General features: G+C 36.9%; 1 protein-coding gene across 3 annotated transcripts in view; it reads right to left on the bottom strand.

Moving 5' to 3' along the window:
* The window catches only part of Chn1 (chimerin 1), a 206,388-nt gene that overhangs the window by 103,734 nt on the left and 75,742 nt on the right, over positions 1-26,912 (bottom strand). For 2 of the 3 annotated variants that reach the window (XM_045147786.1, XM_045147787.1), the window contains exons 2-5: positions 23,742-23,780; positions 17,051-17,106; positions 4,238-4,269; positions 1,581-1,694 (exon numbers count right to left, since the gene is read on the bottom strand). In XM_045147786.1, the coding sequence (XP_045003721.1) occupies positions 1,581-1,694; positions 4,238-4,269; positions 17,051-17,106; positions 23,742-23,780 (241 nt within the window). Of the gene's footprint in view, positions 1-1,580; positions 1,695-4,237; positions 4,270-17,050; positions 17,107-23,741; positions 23,781-26,912 lie in introns of those variants that run through there. The other variant, XM_045147788.1, reaches the window with a different exon arrangement.

Raw genomic sequence — 26,912 nt, 5'->3', positions numbered from 1 at the left:
TTGTGATCTAATCTTTGATATGATGTCTCTAGCTATAATTAATCCAAATGTCAAAATCAATAGAAAACCTCCAAATCACTATGATTGACTGCCAAGCCAGTACATTTCTTCACCTGCATACTCTGAACCAATACACTATTTAACTCTTTTCTGACTACAGACAATTGGTATAGTGAGAGCATCTGCACATCTGTGCCATGCTCTCCCTGCCAGCATGAAGCTTCCCCTTGAGACTGTAAGCCAAACAACCCTTCCACCCATCAGCTCGTTAAGTTGGGTATACTGTGCTAGCAACACGAAGGTGACTGTGAGAGTGGAGACTACAGCTGCCCGGAAGCTTGAATGCCAGCTTGCCTGGCAGTAAACAAGAAGAGAGGACCAGTCTCCAACAAGCGAGAAGACAAGGACCAAGAACTGAAGTTGCTCTCAGACCTCCAATGCATGCCATGGCACATATGCGCACACGTGTGCACACACACTAAAAAGTTTCAAAAGTTGCTATGATAAGCTCTTCTCTCCAAGAAAGAAAATGATCCAAAATTCAGTATGAAATGATATTTAATTTAATTAGTCTACTTATCAGACAGGTTCATATACAATGCTGCAGACAAAAATGAAGTCCTTGCCTACTCAACATCAGCAGAAGTGGTTGGAGAGGGAGGTAGAGATATTAGGCCTAAACATTAGCATTCTTTCTCTTCTTTCTGTGGCTGCAAATCATACATCATTTCTTTGGCTTTTTTTTTTTTTTTTTTTTTTTTAGCAAGTGGCTACTTCTAGCTTTTTCTGAAAAAAGAGATCAGAATATGGTAGAAGGAACAGATGGAGAAGTGAATAAAGACAACAGACACTTAGCTTTGGAGAGACAGGAATGTAGAGTGCTTAGGACCACACTCTAAAGCCAGACTGGGGTCAACACCTGTGACACAATATGTGAAAATATAAGGAAATATGTGATCTTGGCTGGTCATGCTATTCAACCTCTATACCCTCTGTTTTCTTATCTGTAAAATGGGGATGATAATAATAGTTATTTTAGGATTAAATAAGGTTAGAGGTTGGGCATAGGGTAAGCCCAATGAACAGGCATGCTACTGTATTCTTGCTCCTAGGTCACTGGTGCAGTATCAGTGGAAATCCTTGTTTCTGGGCAATGCACCAAAGCTAAAGACAGCCAAAACATCACACAAAGTTAAGCTGGCAGGGAAGAGCCACAGGAGCCCTAGAAAAGGTACTTCAACCAAAATCCAACCTAGGAATGACACTGGCTTTATTAGTTAGAAGAAACTTCTAGTCTCTCCTTATTCAAGAAATAGATGCAAGCTGACACACACATACACACACACATACACACACACACACAGAGAGGGGGGGGGGGAAGAAGTAGGTATAATATCCATGCTTTAATTCTTAATTACTGAGTGCTATCATTCATGAGGATTTTTAAAGGGTCTCAAAGCTATTAAAATGGTAATTAAGTCCCAAGAAAACAAGAACCAATTCAATTACATGCTGGATGCCTTTAAATTTTAAAGCCTTCTATTAGGAGGGTTTAAATAAAGCGCAGGTCTAGGACCAACCTTAAGGCCAACGTGTACGTTCCTGGCTGCCGCTGGCTCTCCCGGATCAGGTAGCTGCCCTCAGCCACACTTAGGAGCTGGTCAGCTGCTTCTCTAGAGATCATGCCGTGAAACCTACGGGACAGAGTCCATTCAGAAACCACTCTCCATGTTTCTTCAATTCAAGAAAGTAATACCCACCCTCACATCCCTGGTCATAAACACGCCTTCTGCTATCATTTTCTAGACTAACACTGCCACATCATCAAATGGATAGTGCTGGGATTGATTCCTGTGGTGCGGCCCCTGGCCAGCTTCCCTGTGTAATAGGAACCATGCCAAAGAAGCTTTGTTTGTTCATTTTGTTTTGTTTTTCAAGGTAGGGTCTCACTCTAGCCCAGGCTGACCTGAAATTCTCTATGTAGTCTCAGAGTGGTCTCAAACTTACAGCGATCCTCCTGCCTCTGCCTCCCGGGTACTGAGATGAAAGGTGTGCTCTACCACACCTGGCTCCAAAGTAGCTTTTGAATCAATTTAGCAACCACTGAGTCACAATTCACAGTCATCTAAGGGAAGGTCAGCCACCTCTCTCAGGAGAACAATCCTCTTATTTGGCCATACAGACTTGCTAAAAAAATACACAGAAATGTGTTTTATTTCTTTTCTTCCAACTAGTGGCTACAATCCAAAATTCTGTCTGGAAGTCAACACTGGCAGTTTCCCAGGACCCTGGGTTGCCCTTAATTGGCATGATTGTCCAATAATATGCATAATCTGTATTATTAAATACTTAGACCACAAGTAAACAATAGCAGTACTTTCACTTCCTGTCCAAACTCTATCTGCCATTAACAGAGAAATGAGAAGTAAACACAAATAACAAATATAATCTTTATGCAAGAACAACCTAACACAAAACATTTAAATAGGATAAACAGCAGTATTGACAAATATTTAAAATATGAAAGCACCTTACATCATCATGGTGGTTTATATATATGTAGCTTGCATATTTACCATGTTCTTTTATAACTGAGACAATAAAGGAATACCACATGTCACTGTAAAAGATGTGGTTTTAGTATATTATTTTGATCTGATTATCTTAAATTAGTCAAGGCACAAATTTAGTTAAGGGAAAAAAATTGACAATGAAACTTAAAAGAATTTTAAAACTATCCATACTAATTGTGATACAATTATTTGTACCCTCAAACCATAAGATATTTCTTATGATGTTACTTTTACCTTTAGAAATGGAGTCTCCCTAATCTGAACAAAATCTATACACCTCTGGTCTGTAGCATTCCTCATGAGATGTTCAATCAAGAGAGTGTGAATACACTGGCAAGAAGACAGGGCCTCTCAGCTTTGTAGTTATTCCCACTACAACGCATAGGTAGGTTGCTTATGTTCCATTCACAAGACTTAAAAATCAGCCAGGCGTGGTGGCGCACGCCTTTAATCCTAGCACTTGGGGGGCAGTGGTAGGAGGATTGCCATGAGTTTGAGGCCACCGAGACTCCATATTGAATTCCAGGTCATCCTGGGCTAGAGTGAGGCCCTCACTCAAAAAACTAAAAAAAAAAAAAAATCATACCTGGAATTTCACATAACTCAGAAATATTTGCTATAGGCAACATTGTTTATTTAATATGATCTCAAGTCATGAAAAAAATGATTTTATCTGAGGGAATGATGGGATAGAGGTGGTTTTTATTTTTTAATGTATTATATGTCTATTTTTCAAGAATCAAAAGTAATAAGCACTTTAGAAATTACATTAAAATGGCATTTTGAATCACTTTTTATATAGCACTCTTGTCTGGTCTCGAAGTATAAGGAAAAATCAATTTTTTAAAAATACTGAAAAGCTCACTATCAGTATTAAGTGAAAAAAATCAAACTAAAAATTTGTATGTACCAATCTCAATTTTGAAAAAAAAAAACAACAAAACAAAACAAAAAAAACAAGAAGTTAGAAGCAGTGACATATACCTGTAACCCTAGCACAAAGGGAGGCTGAGGCAGGCACATCACAAGTCCATGCTAGCCTGGGCTATACACAGAGAGACACTGTCTCTAAGTACTTTATTAGGGAAACAGACCTTAAGAGAGTAATATTTTCAATTTGTAATGCTTTTTCTGGGTAATATTATTTTTTTATTTTCTTGAGTTATTTATTTGAGAAAGAGAGAAAGAAAGAACCAGGTAGAGAATGGTCACACCAGAGCCTCTAGCCAATGCAAATGAACTCCAGATATATGCGCCACCTTATGCATCTGGCTTGTGTGGGTACTGGGGAATTGAACCTGGTTCCTTAGGTTTTACAAGAAAACACCTTAACCATTAAGCAATCTCTCCTACCCTGAGTTATACTTCTTAATGATGAGACTATACAATACAGAAGACTTGGGCAAAAAAGAAATATAAAATAACCACCATGTTCCACTCACTATATATTTGTTTATTACACATACATTTCTCATGAAATTTTTAAACTTGTCTTTATTTTCCGTATTTTATAACCTGTAGAATCCATTTGTAATCAAAGAAAGTTTAACTCCACCAAACTTGAATACTTCCTCTGTCTTGTTTTATTTTATTAAAAGCATGTATTTACCTGTGACTTTAACATATGTCAATCTATGAAATACTTTCTGATAATCCATACTTACTCTCTTCCATAATACTTTGGTCTGTTTTCTACCTATTGGAAAAGGGAAAAGAAGTACATTTGTGAGAATGCAAATGTGCAAGACATAACTCAACATCTTGTACACATACAAACTAAAGTATATGTTAAGAACAACAATTTGACAGCTGGTGGTTCAGTGTTAAGGCACTTGCCTGTGAAGCCTAAAAACCCAGGTTTGAATCCCTAGTATCCACATAAAGCTAGATGTGCAAAGTAGCACATACATCTGGACTTTGTCTGCAGTGGCTAGAGGCCCTGGCACAACCATTCTTTCTCTCTTCTCTCTGCATGCAAGTAATTCAAAAGAAAAACAATTTTAATAAGACTAGAGAGCAGAGGATGGATTTGGAGTTTATCAGATTAATTGGACTAGTCATTTTGTTACTCTAGACCTGCTTCTGATATATAAATTCTCCATATCTAAAGAGTTGAGCTAAATTTTCTTTATTTTACTTTATTTACTTATTTATTTTGGTTTTTTGAGGTAGGATCTCACTCTAGCCCAGGGTGACCTGGAATTCACTATGTAGTCTCAGGGTGGCCGCGAACTCATGGTGATCCTCCTCCCTCTGCCTCCTAAAGTGTTGGGATTAAAGGTGTGCGCCACCACACCCAGCTTATCATGTCTTTTTAAATTGTAATGAATTCGATTATATATGTGCCTGTGTGTGTGTGTGTGTGTGTGTGTGTGTGTGTGCATGTTTAATGGCATGCATGCTGGAGGACAACCTTGGTGTGTTAGTGGGTTTTGGTCTCTGCCTTTGCCTTATTTACAGGGTCCCTCTTGTTTGCTGCTGTGAATATCTGGCTAGCTGGCCTGCAAGCTTTGGGTTTCTACTGACTCTGTCTCTCATTGCTGTAGGTAGGTACAATGTGATTAGGGACTTGAGTCTTGTTTAATGTGGGTTTGGGGACCTGAACTCTGATCATTAGGCTTGTGCAGCAAGTGCTTTTAGCCACAGATCCACCTTCCCAACCTATGGAAAGATATTTACATCATTTTATTCAGAGAGTAAAATAAGTATTCAGAAACTTAATGTCAAACTGTGTCACAACAGATTGTGGTTTTCTTTCCCATGCTCCCCATTCCTTTCCCTTCCTGTTACTCCATATTCTCCATTCTGTTAACACCTCAGTACAATACTGCCCTTCTGTTTTCCCACCAGCTCTTCCATCACCACACTTTATTACCCCTTAGCATTTTATGACCTGTGTTCTGATTACAGGTAAGCAACCATACAGAAGAGCAGCCTTAGGTAGGAAGACAGAAGAGAGCATTTACCCAATGAACAGAAAATACAGGATAGGGCTGGAGGGATGGCTTAGTGGCTAAAGCACTTGCCTGAGAAGCCAGAGGATCCTTGTTTGATTCTCCAGGACCCAAGTAAGCCAGATGCTCAAGGGGGCGCATGCATCTGGAGTTATTTGCAGTGGCTGGAGGCCCTGGTGTGCCCATTCTCTCCCCCTCCTCACCTCACCTCTTTCTCTCTCTCAAATAAATAAATAAAATATTTTTTAAAACAAGAAAATAAAGGATAGATAGGAATTTTTCTATCTGCACAGGACACCTCACTGAGCAAGACCAAAACTGTCATAAATGTTTTTAGAAATACATTCTAATGGTAAAGGATAGGCAATAAAACAGGTTTGTTGCATTGTGTGTTTATTTTTTTTTTTAAGAAGCAACAAGAAAACAAAAAGATCAGTAACAGTGAGTGCTCTAAAGAAACAAAGGCAGACAGCTGAGGTGCTTATAAGTTAGATGGTCAGAAATAGACCACTCTTGGATCATGTTGGAAATGGGTCTTGAAGAAGCTAGTTTTAATCACAAAATCATAGCAACAGAAAAAGCCTTCCCTAGGAAGTACCTGGGTAATGCCACAGACAACATACTGAATTCTGCTGTTTCCTGTATGTTTTAATTATACTTAAAGATAATTTGCTCCTCATGGTATGACAGGAATGATCTATTTCATCTTTATAGGACAACACTATTCACATTTTTCTTTACTTATTCTTCATGATAAAGTTCTTTTATTTTTATTTATGTATTGGTTTTTAATTGACAAATAAAAATGTTTACAAATTACATGATTCATACTATACATTATGGTGTATAACATAATGTTTGACATATGTATATACTATGGACTGGCTAAAACAAGCTAATTAACATATGTGTTACCTTGCTTTTTTTGAGGCCAGAACATTTAAAATCAACTCAGAAAATATGAATTATACTATAAACTGTTATTAAACTTTCCATGATGTACAATAGGTTTCTTGAACCTACCCATAATATGTAATTAAAATTCTATATCTTGGGCTGGAGAGATGGCTTAGTGGTTAAGCGCTTGCCTGTGAAGCCAAAGGACCCTGGTTCAAGGCTCAATTCCCCAGGACCCACATTAGCCAGATGCACAAGGAGATGCACGCGTCTGGAGTTTATTTGCAGCGGCTGGAGGCCCTGGTGTGCCCATTCTCTCTCTCTCTCTGCCTCTTTCTCTCTCTGTCACTTTCAAATAAATAAAAATAAACAAAAAAATTTTAAAAAATTCTTTATCTTTAATGAACCTCTCTCTAATTACTATGACACCCCGAGCATCTGAGTACTACTTCTGAGTTTAACCTTTTTAGAGTCCACATGTGAGGTTCTGCAGTAGTTTTCTTTCTTTTTAAAAAAAATTTTCATTAACATTTTCCATGATTATAAAAAAAAATCCCATGGTAACACCCTCCCTCATCTCCACACTTTCCCCTTTGAAATTCCATTCTCCATCATATTACCTCCCCATCTCAATCATTCTACTTACATATATACAATACCAACCTATTAAGTACCCTCCTCCCTTCCTTTCTCTTCCCTTTATATCTCCTTTTTAACTTACTGGCCTCTGCTACTAAGTATTTTCATTCTCATGCAGAAGCCCAATCATCTGGAGCTAAGATCCACATATGAGGGAGAACATGTGGCGCTTGGCTTTCTGGGCCTGGGTTACCTCACTTAGTATAATCCTTTCCAGCTCCATCCATTTTTCTGCAAATTTTGTAACTTCATTTTTCTTTACCACTGAGTAGAACTCCATTTTATAAATGTGCCACATCTTCATTATCCACTCATCAGTTGAGGGACATCTAGGTTGGTTCCATTTCCCAGCTATTATAAATTGAGCAGTAATAAATATGGTTGAGCACGTACTTCTAAGGAAATGAGATGAGTCCTTCGGATATATGCCTAGGAATGCTATAGCTGGGAGATATGGTAGGTCAATCTTTACCTGCTTTAGGAACCTCCACACTGATTTCCACAATGGCTGGACCAGATTGCATTCCCACCAGCAGTGTAGGAGGGTTCCTCTTTTTCCACATCCCCGCCAACGTTTATTATCATTTGTTTTCAGGATGGTGGCCAATCTGACAGGAGTGAGATGAGTAGTTTTCTTTCTGTGCCTGGTCTATTTCACTTACTATAATACAAATAATAAGACTTCCTTATTTATTTTTTAAAGATTTATTTTTATTTATTTATTAGAAACACACAGAGAGAGAGAGAGAGAGAATGAGCATGTCAGGACCTCTAGCCACTAAAAGTGAACTCCAGATGCATGTGCTACTATGTGCATCTGGCTTACGTGGGACCTAGAGAATTGAACCTTGGTCCTTAGGCTTCGCAGGCATGTGCCTTGACTGCTAAGTCATCTCTACAGTCCAAGAGTTCTTTATTTCTAAGGCTGAATTCAATTTGGAATGTATCATATTTCATTGTGCTTATAAACATTTTCACAAGAGCTTGTTTGGAGATTTTAGTAGGGGTGTGGAGCTACTTGTCTACCGTTGACTGAAAACAATCCTCCTCTATCAGTCAGGGCCATCCTCTGTAGCCAAGCATACAGCTTAGCTTGGGGAGGGACACATATGGAGTGATGAAGAAGGAAGGGGACACCCTCCTAGCCAGCCAGGTGATTAATGAGGTGGCAGATGTCACAGCCAGACTGTCCTCACACTTTGTTTATCCATTCATTCACTGACAGACACTTGGTTCCGTATCTTGGCCAGTATGAATAATGCTGCAATAAAGATGAGAATGCATATAGCTCTTCAACACAATGGATTTGTTTCCTAACTACCCAATAGTGGGATTGCTGGACTGAATGCTAGAATGCATAACAGATTCCAATTACTTGTTCAAGGTTACTGTTCAAATGGTAGAGCTCAAGGTAAAACTAGAATTCTTAAGGCATAGTGTAAAAAAAAGAAAGGCCTCACTTCTGCCTGCTTGACAATGCCTCATTTGAATTAGGCTAAAGCTGGCAGTTCCCCAAACAACTTCAAAGCCTGTCATTTCAGTGATCACCTCCCTTGGTTCAGTGCCAGAGTTGGCTGCCAAGTCTAGATTACCTCCCGACTGGTCATCCAGAGCTAGTACTGTTGGTATTGATTCACAGCACAGTTTCAGTGAAGAATACAACCTCAAGGGCACATCCTACAGGCTTACCAGATTCTAGCCCAACACAATGTCTCCAAAGCATTTTGGAATTCTCTAAATGCTAAGCAATTGATAAATGATTTTTTTCTTATATGATAATGATTTTCATCCCAGTGAAAAACATTTTTTGTGCAACTGATCTTAGTATCTTGAGTCCATATAAATTTGCAGTTTTAACTTTTCTTTTATAACCAATATCTGCCTGGTTCTCTCCCATCTTATATATATTATATATATATATTTGAGAAAGAGAGAATGGGAATGCCAGGGCCTTTAGCCACTGTCAAAGAATTTCAGATGCATGAGCCACCTTGTGCATCTGGCTTTATGTGGGTACTAGGGAACTGAACTCAGGTCCTTAGACTTTGCAGGTAAGTGCTTCAACTACTGAGCAATCTCTCCAGCCTTATGAGTTAATTTTTTAAACACATGTTCATTTTCTCATGAGGGTTATGATTTTATCTTTTCCCAAGAATTATTCTTAAATAGTGGCTTTTCAGGAATCTTCTGTTTTCTGATAAGATTATAATCAAGTTATTTATTATCTTCCCAATATAAATTCGATCTGATTTGGTCTTGCTTAATAGTTTCTCTGTTCATAAAGCTCACTGTACTAAAAATAGGCCAGTGACTCCTACAGCTATAGATGATGGTTTTCTATTTTTAGGTCTAGGGTTTTTAGGAGTGAAACATCTGCTTGACAGCAAACCTTTACATCTCAGATAAAAATTCAATGTTTAAGTATAAGCTGAAAGAATTAAAGTTTATAAATTATCAATGGTAAAATATTGCTGTGAATAACAATTCTGCATTATATTTTGAAACTAAAACTGCAAATGCTGGGTTTTTACTTTAGAGGAACACTTACAGAGGAAAACATGCTTACTTAAGCACTGTTCATAGTTACTTTAAAGACAGGAGTAAATGTTCACCAGAGGAAGAATAACAAACTGCTTTATGAAGTAAGTAACATGCACAGTTTGAAGGAATGATGTAGCTCTATAGGGAGTAGTGAGGAGAAATCGATAAGACAAGTTGCGGAATAAAAAGCTAAGTTATGGGGTGATAAAGGTAATTCCTAAACATCTAGAAAAAGCACATGAACACAATACTACCACACAGTATAGCACACAGGGATCTGAAAGTATTGATAGGACATTCATATAATTACATCTAGTAAGGTAGAAGGAAAATGGACCTAAGGGGGACATGAGAAAGGAATAAAAGGTACTTTAATCTTATCCGTAATATAACTTGTGAAGAAAACTGAATTCATCTTTTAACTATACAGCTGCAATATTCTTAATGATTTTAAAGATTAACTTTTGCATAACCTAATACTGGGACCTCAGACACATTAGAATGAAGTCCCCCAAAAGTTTGAGGTGAGACTGTAGTCTGTCCCTCAACCATGAGACTTCAATAGCAGGTTGAAGGTAAAGTGTGCCTATGGCACTAAGATAAGAAAGAGTGTCTTTAATATGTTCTATTCATGATGAAAATCCTAGTGAAGTATGAAAAAGCAGTGATGGCACAGGGAATGTGGCTGTAAATACAGATTATGTATGCAAAAGCCCTGCAGTATGTCTCTATTATACTTGTAGTTATAACAAATTTGCATTGCCTAATATAGTTCTGAATTTTAAAAAATTAGGTAAATGAACATAGTACTGTTGTAACATGTATATGTCCAAGATAAAATTCACACATCAATTTCACCTTTCCTGGTATTTTTTATATTTTATTTATTTATTTAAGAGAGAAAGAGAGGAAGACAGAGACAGAAAGGGTGTGCCAGGGCTTCTCACCACTGCAAATAAACTCCAGGTGCTTGTGCCACCTTGTGCATCTGGTTTTACATGGGTACTGAGAATTGAACCTGCATTCTTTGGCCTTGCCAGCAAGCACTTTAAACTGCTAAGTCATCTCTCCATCCCCTCCTGGTGTTTTCTAATGATGGAAATAGAAAACAAAATAATTTTAAACCAGTACTTCTCTTGTCTAGATAGTGAATAAGATCAGAATAAGACATCCCCAAAACACCTAACTCGGGAATAAGGATTATTTTGAACTGAGGGAATTAAGAAACATAAAACCAAGGAGAAGCCCTATAACTTTGAGTTTTGGTCTGTTTTCTCTTTTGTAAAGGACAGTCCCATGTGTGGCAGACTCCTTTCCCTTTCTAAGAAGAAACTTCCAGAAAGAACTCCTATCACTGGAGATGAGCTGAGTCTGTATAATGAACCATCCTTATTTAGCATGCACTGTTCTTCCATAATAAACTCCTTTCTCCAGACCCCCTTCTCTTGACTAGCCTCTTTTTCCACTTTACCAACTTTTGCTAAAATGGCATTTAAGTCCCAAGTATGAGCCCCTGATTTGGAGTTTTCACTTTTTTTCTGAATCTTCCTAATCATGAAGAAACAGTTCATGGAATTTGTCTAATATGCCGTTTATCAGTCCTAATGATCAGGCTCCAGCTTCTACAACAGCAGTTAGATGTTCTAGGACTATATGAGATATTAAGTTAAGTAGTGATTTTGCAGATCTTTTCAAATTCATAGACATTACTCAGATAATCAAATTAAAGGATTAATAAATAATATAAAAATGACTAATAATCTCAAATTAGTTTATGTGTAAATGTATCAAATTGGGAATTTAAATGTTATATGCAGTAGTAGAAATAATTTATGGTTTACAAACATCTATATGCTTATTTCAAAGTCTATAAATTCCTAATAATCAAGGGATTAAAACTACATACCTAAACTGGTTGAAGACAATGTTCTTAGTAGATAGTAAAAAGGACAAAAAAGGTGAAAGATAATGCATGGCTTATGATCTGGACAGCAGGAAGTCAAGAACTTCCATCTCTGGAAAATGTTTTAAAGAGATAATCATATCTCTCTATTTGCAGAAGAGATATTTGGCAAAGTTGGCCATGCCTTCATGGTGAAAGTTGTAGAGAAATTAGGAATTGATGGAACACACATCAAAATAATAAGGGCTACAAATAAAAACTTTATAGCCAGCATTATTCTGTATAGGAAAAAAAAGAAAACATTTCCTCTAAACTCTGGAACAAAACATTTCCTCAAAAAATCTGGAGCCACTGTCTCCACTCTTACTCAATATAGTTCTCTAAAATCTTAGAGCAAAGCTGATCATGGTGGCCTATGCCTTTAATTCCAGCACTTGGGAGGCAGAGGTAGGAGGATCACTGTGAGCTCGAGGCCATCCTGAGACTACATAGTGAATTCCAGGTCAGCCTGGACTAGATTAAGACCCTACCTCAAAAAACTGAAAAAAAAAAAAAAGAAAGAAAGAAAAAAAGAAAGAAAGAAAAGAAAAGAAAAGAAAATCTTAAGAGCAATAAAGTAAAAGGAAGACATAAAAAGAATTAAAACTGAAAACAAAGAAATGAAACTATCTTTATTTGTGCAGAGGACATGATTTTATAAGTGACCCTACTGACTACTAGAAAACTCAGATTTAACAAATACATTCAGCAAAAATTGCAAGATACAAAATTAACAAAATCTTAGTAGCATTCATTTATTCCAAAATAAACTTGCTAAGAAAGAAATTAGAAAAAATATCCCATTCACACTAGCTTCCAAAAAATAAAAGTAGTAAGCCGGGCATGGTGGTGCATGCCTTTAATCCCAGCACTTGGGAGGCAGAGGTAGGAGGACTGCCATGAGTTCAAGGCCTCCCTGAGACTCCATAGTGAATTCCAGGTCAGCCTGGGCTAGGGTGAGACCCAACCTCAAAAAATAAATAAATAAATAAATAAATAAATAAATAAATAAATAAATAAATAAATAAATAAAGTACTGGGCTGGAGAAATAGCTTAGTGGTTAGGGCACTTGCCTGCAAAGCCAAAGGACCCAGGTTCAATTCCCCAGGACCCATGTAAGCCAGATGCACAAGGTGATGCATGCATTTGGAGTTCGTTTGCAGTGGCCAGATGACCTGGTGTGCCCATTCACTGTCTTTCTCCCTCTCTGCCACACTCTCTCTCAGGTAAATAAATAAAAAACAAAATATCTAAAAATATAAAGTAAAAAAATAAAGTACTTAGGAATAATAATAAAGCACCAAAGATGTGCAAGACCTTTACAAAGAAACTGTTAAGATACTGAAAAAAATAAAATAAAAGACACATGATACTGGATTGGCAGAATCAATATTGTGAAATTGGCTATATTACCAAAACTAACCTACAGATTCAATGAAATTCTTATCAAAGTTCCAATGAGTCTTCTCAGAACTGGAAAGATCAACACAAAAGACTATAAATAGCCAAAGCAAACCCAAGTAGAAAGACCACTGCTGAAGGTATCACTACTCCTGATGTAATACAATAGAGCCATAGTGACAAAGACAGCATGATACTGGCACAAAAACAGACACATAGATCAACTGAATTGAATAGAAAACCCAGAAATAAACCAGACAGTTTATATCACCTAATTTTCAATAAAGACATCAAAAACATACACTGGAAAAAAGGCAGCTTATTTAACACATGGTGCCAGCAAAATTGGATATACATCCATAGAAGAATAAAATTAGATCCACATCTCTCACTCTGTACAAACATTAACTCAAAATGGGTTAAAAACTTTTATGTAAATCTGCAAATGCTAAAAATACTAGTAAAAAACATAGGCAATACGCAACAGTTATAGGTATGAGTAAAACCTTTTTGAAGAGGATTCCAATAGCACAGGAAATAGGCCTCAGAATCATCAAATGGCACTACATGAAACTAAAAGGTTTCTTCACAGCAAAGGAAACTATCAGCAGAGTGAACAGAAGACTACAAGGGGCTGGAGAGATGACTCAGTAGTTAAGGCATTTGCCTGCAGAGACTAAAAGAGCTCAATTACCTTGCACCCACATAAAGCTAGATGCCACAACATTATGGCACATGTATCTGGAGTCTGTAGCAAGCTGGAGGCCTTGGCATGGCCCTGCAATTAATTTGACAGAGAAAGAGGGAAAGAGAGAATGGGTGCACCAGGGCCTTCAGCCACTGCAAACCAACTTCAGATGCGTGCACCCCCTTGTGCATCTGGCTAATGTGGGTCCTTGGAAATCGAACCAGGGTCCTTTGGCTTTACAGGCAAAGGCCTTAGCTGCTAAGCCATCCCTCCGGCCCCAATAAATAATATTTTAAAGGAAAAAAAAAAAAACAACAGATGCCTAGAGAATGAAAGATCGTTGCCAGTTATTCCTCTGACAGGGGCTTAATATCTAGAGTATATTAGAACGAAAAAGACTAAATACCAAGAAAAAAAAATCTGCAAGCAATAAACAGGCTAATAAAAGGAACAAACAGGTCTTAAAAGAAGAAATGACAAACAAATTTTTTTTAAAAAAAAGGTTGAACTTTCTCAGCCATCAGGGAATGCAAATCAAAACCTCTCTGAGATTATATCTCACCCCAGTCAGAATGGCTACCATCAAGAAGTCATTTATTGGGGCTGGAGAGATTGCTCAGTGGTTAAGGCACTTGCTTGCAAAGGCTAAGGACCCAGTTTGACTCTCTAGTGCCCACACTGAGCCAGATGCACAAGGTGGTACATGTGTCTGGAGTTCGTTTGTTGCAGTGGCTAGAGTTCCTGGTATACCCATTCTCTCTCTCTCTCTTTAAATAAACCTTTAAAATAAAAAAAAAGAAGTAATTTCTTGAAAAACAAACATTATCTTTAATTTAGTAATTGCCTTTTAATTATTACCTAGATGAAACAAAAATACCAAGTAACACACAGACTAGTTAATTGTAACAAGCTGTTACCTCTCATTTTCAAATAAAGATACACATTTTATCTTCACTGAACAACCAAACTTAGGTAACTATAGATTATAAGATTTGGCTGATTAAGGGGCTGGAGAGATGACTTAGCAGTTAAGGTGTGTGCCTGCAAAGCCAAAGGATCCCTGTTAGACTCTCCAGGACCCATGTAAGCCAGCTGCACAAGAGGGTGTGTTGCATCTGGAGTTCTAATTCCTCAAACAAGGGTAGTATTTAGCCAACTGCATCATATAATAAAATCAAGGGAAGTTACTTCCGAGGCTCTAAGAGCCATATGTTCCTCCAATATTCTACACTGTTTCCTTCCATAAATGAACACCAGAAAGCCGTGCAGATTTGGACCACATAGCTTAGCTCTTTAAAAGTTCACTGAATTATTGTTCCGTAATGTTATACCAACTAAATTGTCTATAAAAAAATTAATTCAGGAAACTACAGGAACATAGTGGCCTTTCTGATCCTTTTGTTATATACTTCATTGTTTTATGCACATATATGTGTACATACATGTGAATGCACATGTGTGAGGAGGCAGACTAAAACCTCAGGAACATCAGCCACCTTTTATAGTTTTCGAGACAGGGTCTCTCACTGGTCTGAAACTCACAGATTAGGCTGGTCAATGAGCTGCAGGAATCTTCCTGTGTGTACCTCTCTATTGCTAGGATTACAGGGATATACCAGCACATGCAGGATTTTTACAAGGGCTCTGGGGATTAAACTTGGGTCCTCATGCTTGCATTGTAAGTACTTTGCCCACAAAGAAATCTACCCAGGCCAAGAGTTACATACATTATTACTAGGGAACAAACTCATACAATTACTTTGATTCTCAGCAGCACTTCAAACAACTTAACTTTTCTATTTTTATTCCTTTTATTACTACACACTTGTTACAAACTTTACATCTGCAAACTGGACTTTGACAATAAAAAAAAAATCTAAGGAAACTCTTGCCTAACTTTCCTTGTAAACTGATTCTCTTGACACTGGATACTTTCAAGGCTATATGTTGCTTAAACAAGATGTCATAAAGACAGAATCAACTTCACAACTTTTAACAATGGAGAAATTATTCATAATATACCATCTAGGAAAGTTGTTATGAACCTATTTCATCTTACACTCCCCATTCAAGTTTAACAGCATTCAAAATTTATAGCTTTAGAGCACATAAATACATAAACATATGTAAACATGCAAATAGGGAGGTAGAGACAAGAGGACTGCCATATATTCAAAGCCAGCCAGGAACATGCTAGATTCTATTTCAAAAAGTCCCCACCCTGCAAAGTTACAATCACAAATATAAAGGCCACTGCTCTGGGGAGCCTCCTCCCTTCCACCACTACAACCTTCCCAGGGCTCTTCACTCTCTTCTTATGACACCCATTGCACTGGGTCTCTGGCTAATGTGTTTTATTTTCTTTGGCAGGATTAAGTTGCATCTATTTTTCCCATTCTTTCTTATTAAAAATGACCATTTTCAGTCCATATATGTACTTTTTGTACCTATATATCATTCCATATTGGTACACAGAGATATTCCTTATTCTTTCTATATTATATTCCATTCAGTCCCCTATCCACAGACATCTCATTTTTTCTACATATTGTGCTATCTAACAATATAAAAATGAAAAACTGTGAGCCTATGTTCTACCATATTTGAGCAGGTAACTTATCAAAGGAAATATCTAGAATATGTAGGCATGGGTATAGCTTTGCTAAATATCAGAACTATTGTTAAGTGTAGGGATAATTTTGTTAAATATTAGAAAATTCTCTTAAGCTGCAATCTTTCATATCCCTATCAAAACTGTATGAGAGCATATATTTCTCACAGACTTTTGAACTTTTGCTAGTCTGCAAGGTAAAAATGTCTCATGATGAGTTTTAATTTGCACTTTCCTTATTAAGTTGAGCGTCTTTTCCTATATCATCTTATCAAGTATCTTTTTTGGATGAATTATTTTTGTTCATTATTTAAATCATGATTTGAATCTTTCTTTCAATAGAAAAAAATATTCAATAATCTTTCAATGATACTTCGATATTTCTTTTCTTTTTTTTTTTTTTTGAGGCAGATTCTCACTCCAGGCTGGTTTCAAACTCATAGTGATCCTCCCATCTCAGCCTCTTCAGTGCTAGGACTAAAGGCATAAGCCACCATGCCCAGCTTCTTATTTCATTTTAAATAGTAATGAAAACATTTTTAAAAATCTAAGAGCAATATATGAATTAATTGAACATAGTTCTATTTAAGACTATGTAATCATATTATATATGATGTCCCAAACTTCACATATAAGATCATATATATTTCAAGTGAGGATGTTAAAATGAATTCATTACAATGTTATTATGCCAACAAGAGCAAATGGTTAATACATTCACAAACACCACACCCTTTGAGGAAGGTCAAGTTTGGGTATACAGATGATAGAGAATTTTGTTGTAAAGGTTGTATCATGCTCACCTCACAAGTACAGGTGATCCTTCGAGGATGAGGGGCTTCTTGTTGCAGCTGGTATACTATGAGAAGGTAGAAGGAAGATGTCAGGTTCTCTTAGGTAGAACTTAGGAATACATTAGGAAGAAGAAACTGGCTGTTTGTATACATTTTTTTAAAAAATGTGTTACAGTCTCATTTGTTGTTAGGTGCTCACCACAGTAAATTTACCAAAGGCCCAGGACCAAACACAGCAGAAAAGTCAACCCACATAACACCTCTTAGAAGAAACCAGGGCTAGAGGTTTACTTTTGTTTTCCACCTAGTCAGTTACTTGCCTAATTTGTAGTGGATATATTGAAGCATGTCTCTGACACCAGCCAATAATATTTATGTCTTTTAAAACACATACTGTCAAACATGGAACTAAAATCAGGTTTTATACAGGAGGCCTGGGTATACCTGCCTGCCTCCCTCCTTCCCTTTCTCTTTCTCTCTCTCTCTCTCTCTCTCTCTATCTCTGTGCCTCTCTAACAAATAAATACTTTTTAAATATTTTATTATTTTTAATTTTGTTTTTATTTTTATTTATTTGAGAGCTACAGACAGAGAGAGAAAGAGGCAGATAGAGAGAAAGAGCATGGCAGGGTATCCAGCCACTGCAAACAAACTCCAGATGCATGTGCCACCTTGTGCATCTGGCTTATGTGGGTCCTGAGGAATCAAACCTGGGTCCTTTGGCTTTATAGGCAAGTGCCTTAACTACTACTAAGCCATCTCTCTAGCCCTAACAAATAAATATTTTTAAAAATAAAATAGAATTAGGATTTACTAAAAACATGATTTATAAGCTAGAAGTAACATATGCTGTTTTTCTCCCCAACTTTATTGCAAACATCTACCTTTAAATATAATTTCCACTAAAAACAGAATTTCTAAGGCAAATTTATTAGGACAAATGCTGCAAAAGAAAGATTTCAAATACTAAAATAACCTGCCAAGAGTGGACAGGTTTTAGAGTATGTGATATCACAACCTTTTCAAGCCTTACTTCAAGCTTTTTATTTAAAATTTAAAAAGAATAGGAGGGCTGGAGAGATGTCTTAGCAGTTAAGGCACGTGCTTGCAAAGCCAAAGGACCTGCAGTACCTACATAAGCCAGATGCACAAAGTGGCACATGCATGTGGAGTTACTTTGCAGTGGCTGGAGGCCCTGGCATGCCATTTTCTCTCTCTCTCTCTCTCTCTCTGTCACTCACTTTGCCTCTTCCCCTCTCTCAAATAAATAAATAAAAATAAAATATTTTTTAAAAAGAATAGAATTAGTAGCTGTAAGAGAAAGTCTGTGTTTATTTCAAGGTTATTTTTCTAGGTATTCACATGTAAATGAATTGAAATTAATCATGTGGTCAAATATTTACACTACTTATGAACATAATATCAAACTATCCAGACAATGGGATTGTCAGGTAACTCATTACTCACTTCAACTGAGTATTATTATATAGGCTCCACCTCTCACCATATATATGTACAATTAGATAAATATACATATGTAATTAGAGTATTATACAAGTATAGATACATGCATAATATACATAGTGAGATCAAACACAGACACACATCATTGTTCTGTAATGCTACTTACTACATATAAAACACATAATCCTTGACACATAGTAAGTGAAGAGTAGGTATTATTATATGTAGATGACTGATATGAACACATGACATTTGTTATATCAACAGTTGATTATTGATGTATTTTGAGTTCATCACTAAGACATACTAGGGGATATGCTATAATTTAATAGGAACTAAGAAGATACACTTTACTTTTTAAGTGAAAAATAAGCATTGCCTCAGAAATGTCTAAAAATCTACTGATACAAATGTTTTCCTATACAGGTTGCCCAAAGATATTCGGAAATCTGCTTTTATCCACAATTCTCAAAAGATTAGTTGTTTTCTTTTTTAAAAAAAAATTCTCAAAAGATTAGTTGTTTTCTTTTTTAAAAAAAAATATTTATAGAGAGAAAGAGAGAGAAAGGCAGATAAAGAGAGACAGAATTGATGTTCAGGGACTTCAGCCACTGCAAATGAACTTCAGTGCACGTACCCCCCTGCGCAACATTGTGCACTTTGCGTCGCTGTGCGTCTGCTTGCATGAGACCTGGAGATTCGAACACGAGCTTTTAGACTTCGCAGGCAAGCCCCTTAACTGCTAAGCCATCTCTCCAGCCCTAGTTGTTTTCTTTTGTCAACAAAAGGCTCTGAAAAGTACTGTCACTTATGAAAACTGAATTGCAACAACCAAGCAAGAGTCAAGAATATCAAAAACTAAGCTGGGTGTGGTGGCGCACACCTTTAATCCCAGCTCTTGGAAGGCAGAGGTAGGAGAATCACCGTGAGTTCAAGGCCACTCTGAGGGTCCATAGTGAATTCCAGGTCAGCCTGGGATAGAGTGAAACCCTACCTCGGGGAAAAAAAAAAAAAAAAAAAAAGAATATCAGAAACTACTAACAAAGGTAAAATGCTGAATAGGCTATAATCAGCAAGCACATGACTATCTACTAAGCAAACTGTAAGAAAAAAATTGAGTGATAATATCAAGACAGGAGAATTGAGCCAGGTTTCACTCTCACTTTTTCCTAACATTAAATCATTATGTTTCATTTTCTTTCTGACTTCCCTACAGGTCTCTTACAGGCAGGTCTAGTTGTATTTCTTAGAGAAAAGTTTTTAGACAAGCATCTCTTGATTGACCAACAATGGCTGGCTGACCTTCAATATGTATTTTTTTTTAATTTTTATTTATTTATTTTATTTGACAGCGACAGACACAGAGAGAAAGACAGATAGAGGGAGAGAGAGAATGGGTGCGCCAGGGCTTCCAGCCTCTGCAAACGAACTCCAGACGCGTGCGCCCCCTTGTGCATCTGGCTAACGTGGGACCTGGGGAACCGAGCCTCGAACCGGGGTCCTTAGGCTTCACAGGCAAGCGCTTAACCGCTAAGCCATCTCTCCAGCCCTTCAATGTGTATTTTTAAAAAGCACTATGTAAAGCATAAATATATTTGAACATTTTATAACCAAGCACAGAAAATATCAGAGAACACCTATGGAAAGTATCATTTGAGGCATTGGGGAGATGGCTCAAGCATGAGGGCCTGAGTTCAAATTCCCAGTACCCCCATAAAATGTCAAGCATATGGGATGTGCCTACACTCCCAGGGCTGAGGAGGTGGCACCAAGAAGATCCCAGGAACTTGCTGGCTAGCTTGTCTAACACCCAGTTGGGGAGCTTCAGGTTCAGTGAGAGACTGTTCTCGAAAAGTAGGTGAAAGACAATCAAATAAGACATCCAATGCTGACTTCTGGCCTCCACACATATTCATATGCATCCACATTATATATGAACACCACACCCACACACGCATTATATTTAAGAGCCAGGCATGGTTGCAAAAGCCTGCAATCCCAGCACTTGGGAGACTAAAGCAGGAGGACTTCCATGAGTTCCAGGCTAATCTGGGTTATGTGGTGAGTACCCAATCAGTTAGAGCTGTACAGCAAGACCTTGACTCCGCTTGTTCCCCAATCCCTCCCCCCCACACACACACACAAACTGACATCCAATAGTAAGGTCTAATTAATCCAGTCACTTCTCCTTTAGTTTGGAACTTCTGATAATTTGATATAGAATTTGGCTGAATTTAAACTGGCATAATCATTAAATTATTTGTGAAAAGTTACTACTTAAATTCAAAATGGCAAGATATAAAATTAAAATTATAGTATTTTACGTATTTTCATTCACCTTAGACATGTCAATGCTTGTATGTATATTATTGAAATTTTTATTTCCTAGAGATAAAAATTAGTCAAGTTCAGAGATTACAACCTGCTTTCTTAAAAGTCAAAACTGGTTTACATTTTTTGTTTGTTTTTAAATTTGAGTGTGTTTTTAACATTTAAACACTGCAAGATTTAACAACAAAAGCAAAAGAAAATTCCAGCTTCTTTTTAAAACAGATCTGACACCAAGAGAGCCATAGTCTTCCACCACAACAAAGGGGAGCTGGTCTAACCTGGGCCTACAGATAGTATACCTGGTCCACTTTCTGCAGCTCCTACACCAGGCTTGCCTAATTATTATACAGAAGACTCACAGTTTAATCAAACACATATTGAAAACCAACAAAGCTACATTTGCCTAAGAAAAGTTCTCAAGATATCTTGATAACTTAATTTCCCTAGCAGCTTATATTTGTAACGTTTTAGAGCTATGCTTTTATAAATTTACTTGAACCCAAGAGGAAAAGCTCACAGAAACATGGGTAAAATAACTTTCTTAAAGATTAAAGAAATCATAGTAAAAAATTGGTTTTTTATAAAATCCCACTATAAAAAGATTTTACCATGCCAAAACAGAAAACTAACATGTAACAAATTTTGACATTAAAATTATATCATCTGCTTAAGTTTAATAGACAGGAAGGTGGACAGTTTTCATTCAGTGTGTGCTTCCATGTATGGACTAGCAGACCTGACAATTTGCACTTCAATTTTTACTATTGTTTTTAGAATTAAAAAAAATAAGTTCAGGCTAAAGAAAAGATGTTGAATGCATTTTATGATTTTCTGGTCTCCAAAGATTGTCAACTAATAATATACACATATGCATGTATACATATATATGTGTGTGTGTGTGTGTGTGTGTGTGTGTGTGTGTGTGTGTGTGTGTGTGTATCTAGCTCAGAATGAAAATTATCAGTTACTAAGAGTATTGGACATGGGCTGCTATCTCAGCTATTATTTAAAATTCCAGTCTCTACTGATAAAATGGGTTTAATAAATTTGCCAAGCTTTATTTATTTTCCTACTACTTTGCAAAGATTCCTAGACAGATGAACTCAAGGTAATATCAATAAATATAATATTTGAGATCATTTGTAGCCAGCTATAAAACTATCTGAAGGTGACAAAGAAAATAAGTATAATTATAATTATTTCTGGGGTCAGAATTTTGTCAAGCATACTATACCAATCTATATGATGATCAAATTCATTACTGGAATGAATTTTTAATGTTTCCATGGTTAAAATAAACCACATTCAAATTTTAGAATACAAAAATTTCATGAGGATTTATTCACATTATTTTAACACAGTTTAAACCTAAAATTTCCTTTAATCAGAATTTTTTACATTTGAGAGTCAAAAGATAAAACATCTAATAATCTCTGTGTTCTGCTATTAAAATGACAGTGGCAAACTTGAGTACTGAAATCATTTTAAAATATTCTAAAACTTAGAAAAAGGAATTATCACCAAAAATATGTCAATTTAAAGAAAAAATTACAGTTAAAACTGCAAAATATATGAAGATACAAAAATACAAATTACATACACTACATGTGCTAATAAATACGCTTCAGTGGGATAAAATAATCACAAACTCAGTAATACTCTGAGACTTGATAAATGTTTTTCAGTTGAAACTGCAGGGCACAAGCTGGAGCAAAGGAAAAAAGAAACTGAAATCAGAAAATGTAGAGAATTCTACAGAGGCTATCTGTCAATGATATTATGAGATGTAACCTTTAGAAGAAAAGAGCATTAGTCATTTTTACATATTCTTAGAAGAGGGAAAAATAGGTACCAGGAGAGGGCAATTTCTTATGGTGATGTTTTTAGACTGTTCACATTTTTTATTATAGTTAGCCCAATCTGGCAACCTATTAAAATAAAACTATCTGTTGTTCTAGGAACATAAACCAATAAAGTACCTAAATTACTTTGGCAGCCTACAAATATTGTAATTTAGAATAACTCTCCACCTTTACAAAGATGTTATATAATCAGTATAATCACTATTTCAATAAGTACAGAGTTTCTAGGTTACTTATTCAATTATATAAACAACAAATAAAAATTTCTTTTCCCTGCGATGCTGGACAATGAACCCCAGGGGCTCCCTCACACTAGGCAAGGGTACTACCAATAAGCTACAACTCCAGATTCTTGAATATTGTTTTCACAAGAGCAACAGAGCACTCATTAACCCTAACTGCACTCTAAAATCGGGGCTGTCTTTTGCTTCATAAAATAAAATTCTTTTGAAACTAAAAAGGGGGGAAATTAGGAGCTAACAACTTAAATTCAAAGAAATGTCTATTCTAATGCAAAATTCAACAGCAATATAGAAATCTGCATCCCTCTGTCACTGAGCACACTGAAGCCCCTGGGTTCAATCTGCAGCATCACCAAAGAAAAGGAAATAAGCAAATTTCTCTTTCATATTTGGGAAAGTAAAGATGCTTTTGTTTCTTTTCAACCACTTCTACTAAGATAGCCTCCTCACTTCTCATTATTTATATACTCCTTTGTGTCATATAAAGAATCAAGAACATAACAAATTGCTTGAATTCTTACATAAGTTTTATGAGCCATTCAGAACAAGTGGTTTCAAATTCCACAATGGAATTCTACAAAGCTCAGAGAGATGAGTTATATTCCAAATATACAAACCATATATAAATTTTGTAAAAATAGTCATTTTACCACCAGTACTTCTTTTATGCTATCCCTAAACTTTACTGTGAATATTTTAATAGTGAATACATGATAAAATGAATCTTTATATCTACTGATATCAGTATTTTCATATTATGTACAAAGTACTACAATCCACACAAATTTATTCAATACTTACAGTAAGATTTCCACACAGGAGGTCTATATTCATCAGTATCTGAAAGAATAAACATCAAATTAACATTACTAGATATTTATACTCTAGATAAGATGCTTTAATCATTAATTCACCACATTTTTTTTGACTGAGCTATATTTTTCCTAGTTCTAGGCCCCAAAGAGCACTCAAAGGCTTTTTTAAGTGTCTTCAAATCCAGTTTTCCAAAGATATTCAAAGAAAGTGCATTATCCAACTGCGTACCATACAAATACACCAGTTAATTTTTTGTGCTGATATTCTTTCTAACTGCAACAGAGTAATAGAAAAAGGGGAAAAAAAGGCACTGTTTATGTGAGCTTAATGAATATTTCACTGAAAGATTCCAGAAATCATCGCAATTTTTTTCTCTCCAGCTGGTCAGATAATGTTAACCTCCACATATGTTGAGTATTTCTCTATTTTTCCTGTTACATTTGGGGAGTCCCTACATAGCTGATTTTGCTAGCTTGAAGAGAGAAGAGCCAGGCATGGTGGTGCATGCCTTTAATCCCAGCACTTGGGAGGCAGAGGTAGGAGGATTGCCATGAGTTCAAGGCCATCCTTAGACTCCATAGTGAATTCCAGGTCAGCCTGGGCTAGAGTGAGACCCCACCTCAAAAACCAAAAAAATTAGAAAATAAAAATAAAGACAGCAGAGCAGCAAGGCACAGATCCTAATCCTCAACAAGACTGAGACAATGAAAACCAGGAAATGAGAACTGCTCTCATGGAAGAGAATGTCTCTAGGGAGCCACTAAGAACAGGATGTGAACATCTGCTTTTCAAGTCCATTTCTCTCACTGGCTGGAGTTCAGATGTAGGAGACAGTGTGAGGCAGCAGAGAAAGGAGAAGGCAATATAAACACAAGAGGGGAAGGAGATAGAGTAATTCACAGAAAGGCAAAGGGCCAAGGGTGATCTGGACTCTCACCAGTGAGAGTGAGCTGAGGGATCATTTGCCAGCCAGAGGTTCTCCGAAAGACTACAGTAGCCAACTGAGCAGACACATTATGTTTCTTGTGTGGAAAGGTGCAGCCAGTGACATTCCCTGGCTCTGCTGGCATCTGAAATGAACCCATTAGGAAATCTGGTCCTAAAAATCTTGATCCCAAAGAGGGAAGAAAAATTGTGGAAAGTTTATTAAGACTGAGAAACCTGAAGCTCAAGTGAACCAGTCACAGAATCAAACGGTCAGCTTGCAATTCCCAAGCTTTAAAATGCAATCTCACACTTCATCTATGTGTTATTACAAACCACACTAACAAGTCTGTGTCAGAAGGATACAGCAAGACACTAATGAGGGACATGACGTACAATGGGAAAATTCCAAGTCATGTGGACATCAATCACTTCATACCCTGGAGAAGTACTCAAATATAATTGCTTAAAGAGAAATAAAAAATTAGATGAATAAATGAATAATGAAGTAATGCAGCAATGACAGTTGATTTTCCTTATTTATAATTGTTACATTCTTTTTTTTTAATTTTTTTTATTTATTTGAGAGCAACAGAGAGAAGGAGGCAGAGAGAGAGAGAGAGAGAGAGAGAGAGAGAGAGAGAGAATGGGCACACCAGATCTTCCAGCCTCTGTAAACGAACTCCAGATGTGTGTGCCCCCTTGTGCATCTGGCTAATGTGGGTCCTGGGGAATTGAGACTCGAACCAGGGTCCTTAGGCTTCTCAGGCAAGCGCTTAACCACTAAGCCATCTCTCCAGCCCCAATTGTTACATTCTATAAAATCTCTACAAACACTGAATTTAAGAGCAAACATTGAACCACTGCTCTTGAAAAAAGCAGGGTTAGGTTCCTGTGAACCTCTGATATTCACCAACTAGTCAGTGAACAAATTTTGATTTGTGTATGTTTCTCCCTAGAAATTCCTTATTTATTGTCGACTGTTGATCTGTTAACACTGAAGTCACAGCCTACAGCACTATAATGAATGCATGCTGTAGGAAGCTTATCTAACGTGCACTTTCTCTGTGAGTCACATCATGCCTTCCCACATTCAGGAACACCACACAGCACTGAAGTACCAGGGCACTATAAACAGCAAAATTACCAACAGAACTGCTAAGCATAGCAAAAGACTACAAAAAAAGATATTTTATAGAACAAAAGCTGAAGTGAGCTTGTTTGACCACAGCTAGGCACAGGCTGGTCATATGATTCAAAATTTGCATTGACCTTGAAAATGCCTCAAGTAATTGTTTCATGGTTAGAAATGTATACTATGAAATATTATGCAGGCAAATTTACAAACACATATTTTATGAATAATGCTGACTATAAGTAATAAGCAATTACTTAGAAACTAGCGAGCTCAGGTGAGCTCAGTGATGACAGAAACTTAGGATCAAACATGACCTCAATGTAATAATAGATAAAAAAAAAAAAACATATACAGGGATAGAGAGATGGCTCAGTGGTTAAGTATACCTCTTGACCCTGTGGGGGCTTGAGAATGCCAGAGTTCAAATCTCTAGATCCCAAATAAATAGCTGAGTGTGGCACACGCACCTGCAATCCCAGGCCTTAAGGGAAGCAGAGACCCAAGAAGAGCCAGAGCCATACAAACTCCCAAACTCAATCAAGAGTCGTGCTCAAAACAAGACTGACTGAACAGGACACCCAGCATTTGGTTCTGGCCACATGAGCATCTAGGGTGCCAAACCATACCCCACAATACACACACACCCCCCACACCACAACATACACACATGCATAGAAGCAGAAAATCTATATACCTATGAACATATGCTGTAGGGATAAGTACACTGGACTTTGAATAAGAAAATCACAAGTCATTTGCTTTTCATAAGTAGGAAAATTCTGCTTATAATCATTCATTAATGGTATATAAATACTGCTGTATAGTCATCCAGTCCTTAAGAGGATGATGTGTAATTTATTCAGAGTTTCTAATAGCAAAACATAAATTCATGGAGGGTGGAGGAAGGGGTTCATGTGTGTGGTGAGCATGTTCATAGTGTTTGTATGTGTGAGGACAAACGTGTGTGCATATGAGTGTGGAGACCTAAGGTGCCATCTTCAGAAATGTTGTCCACATCTTTTTTGAAACAAAGGCTCTCATTGGCCTGGATCTCACCAATTAGGCTAGACTGGTTGGCCCGAGAGCCCCAGGGG

Source organism: Jaculus jaculus, chromosome 4 (genome assembly GCF_020740685.1).
Source record: "Jaculus jaculus isolate mJacJac1 chromosome 4, mJacJac1.mat.Y.cur, whole genome shotgun sequence".
Lineage (NCBI taxonomy): Eukaryota > Metazoa > Chordata > Mammalia > Rodentia > Dipodidae > Jaculus > Jaculus jaculus.
This window is presented reverse-complemented; position numbering and strand designations above follow the sequence as displayed.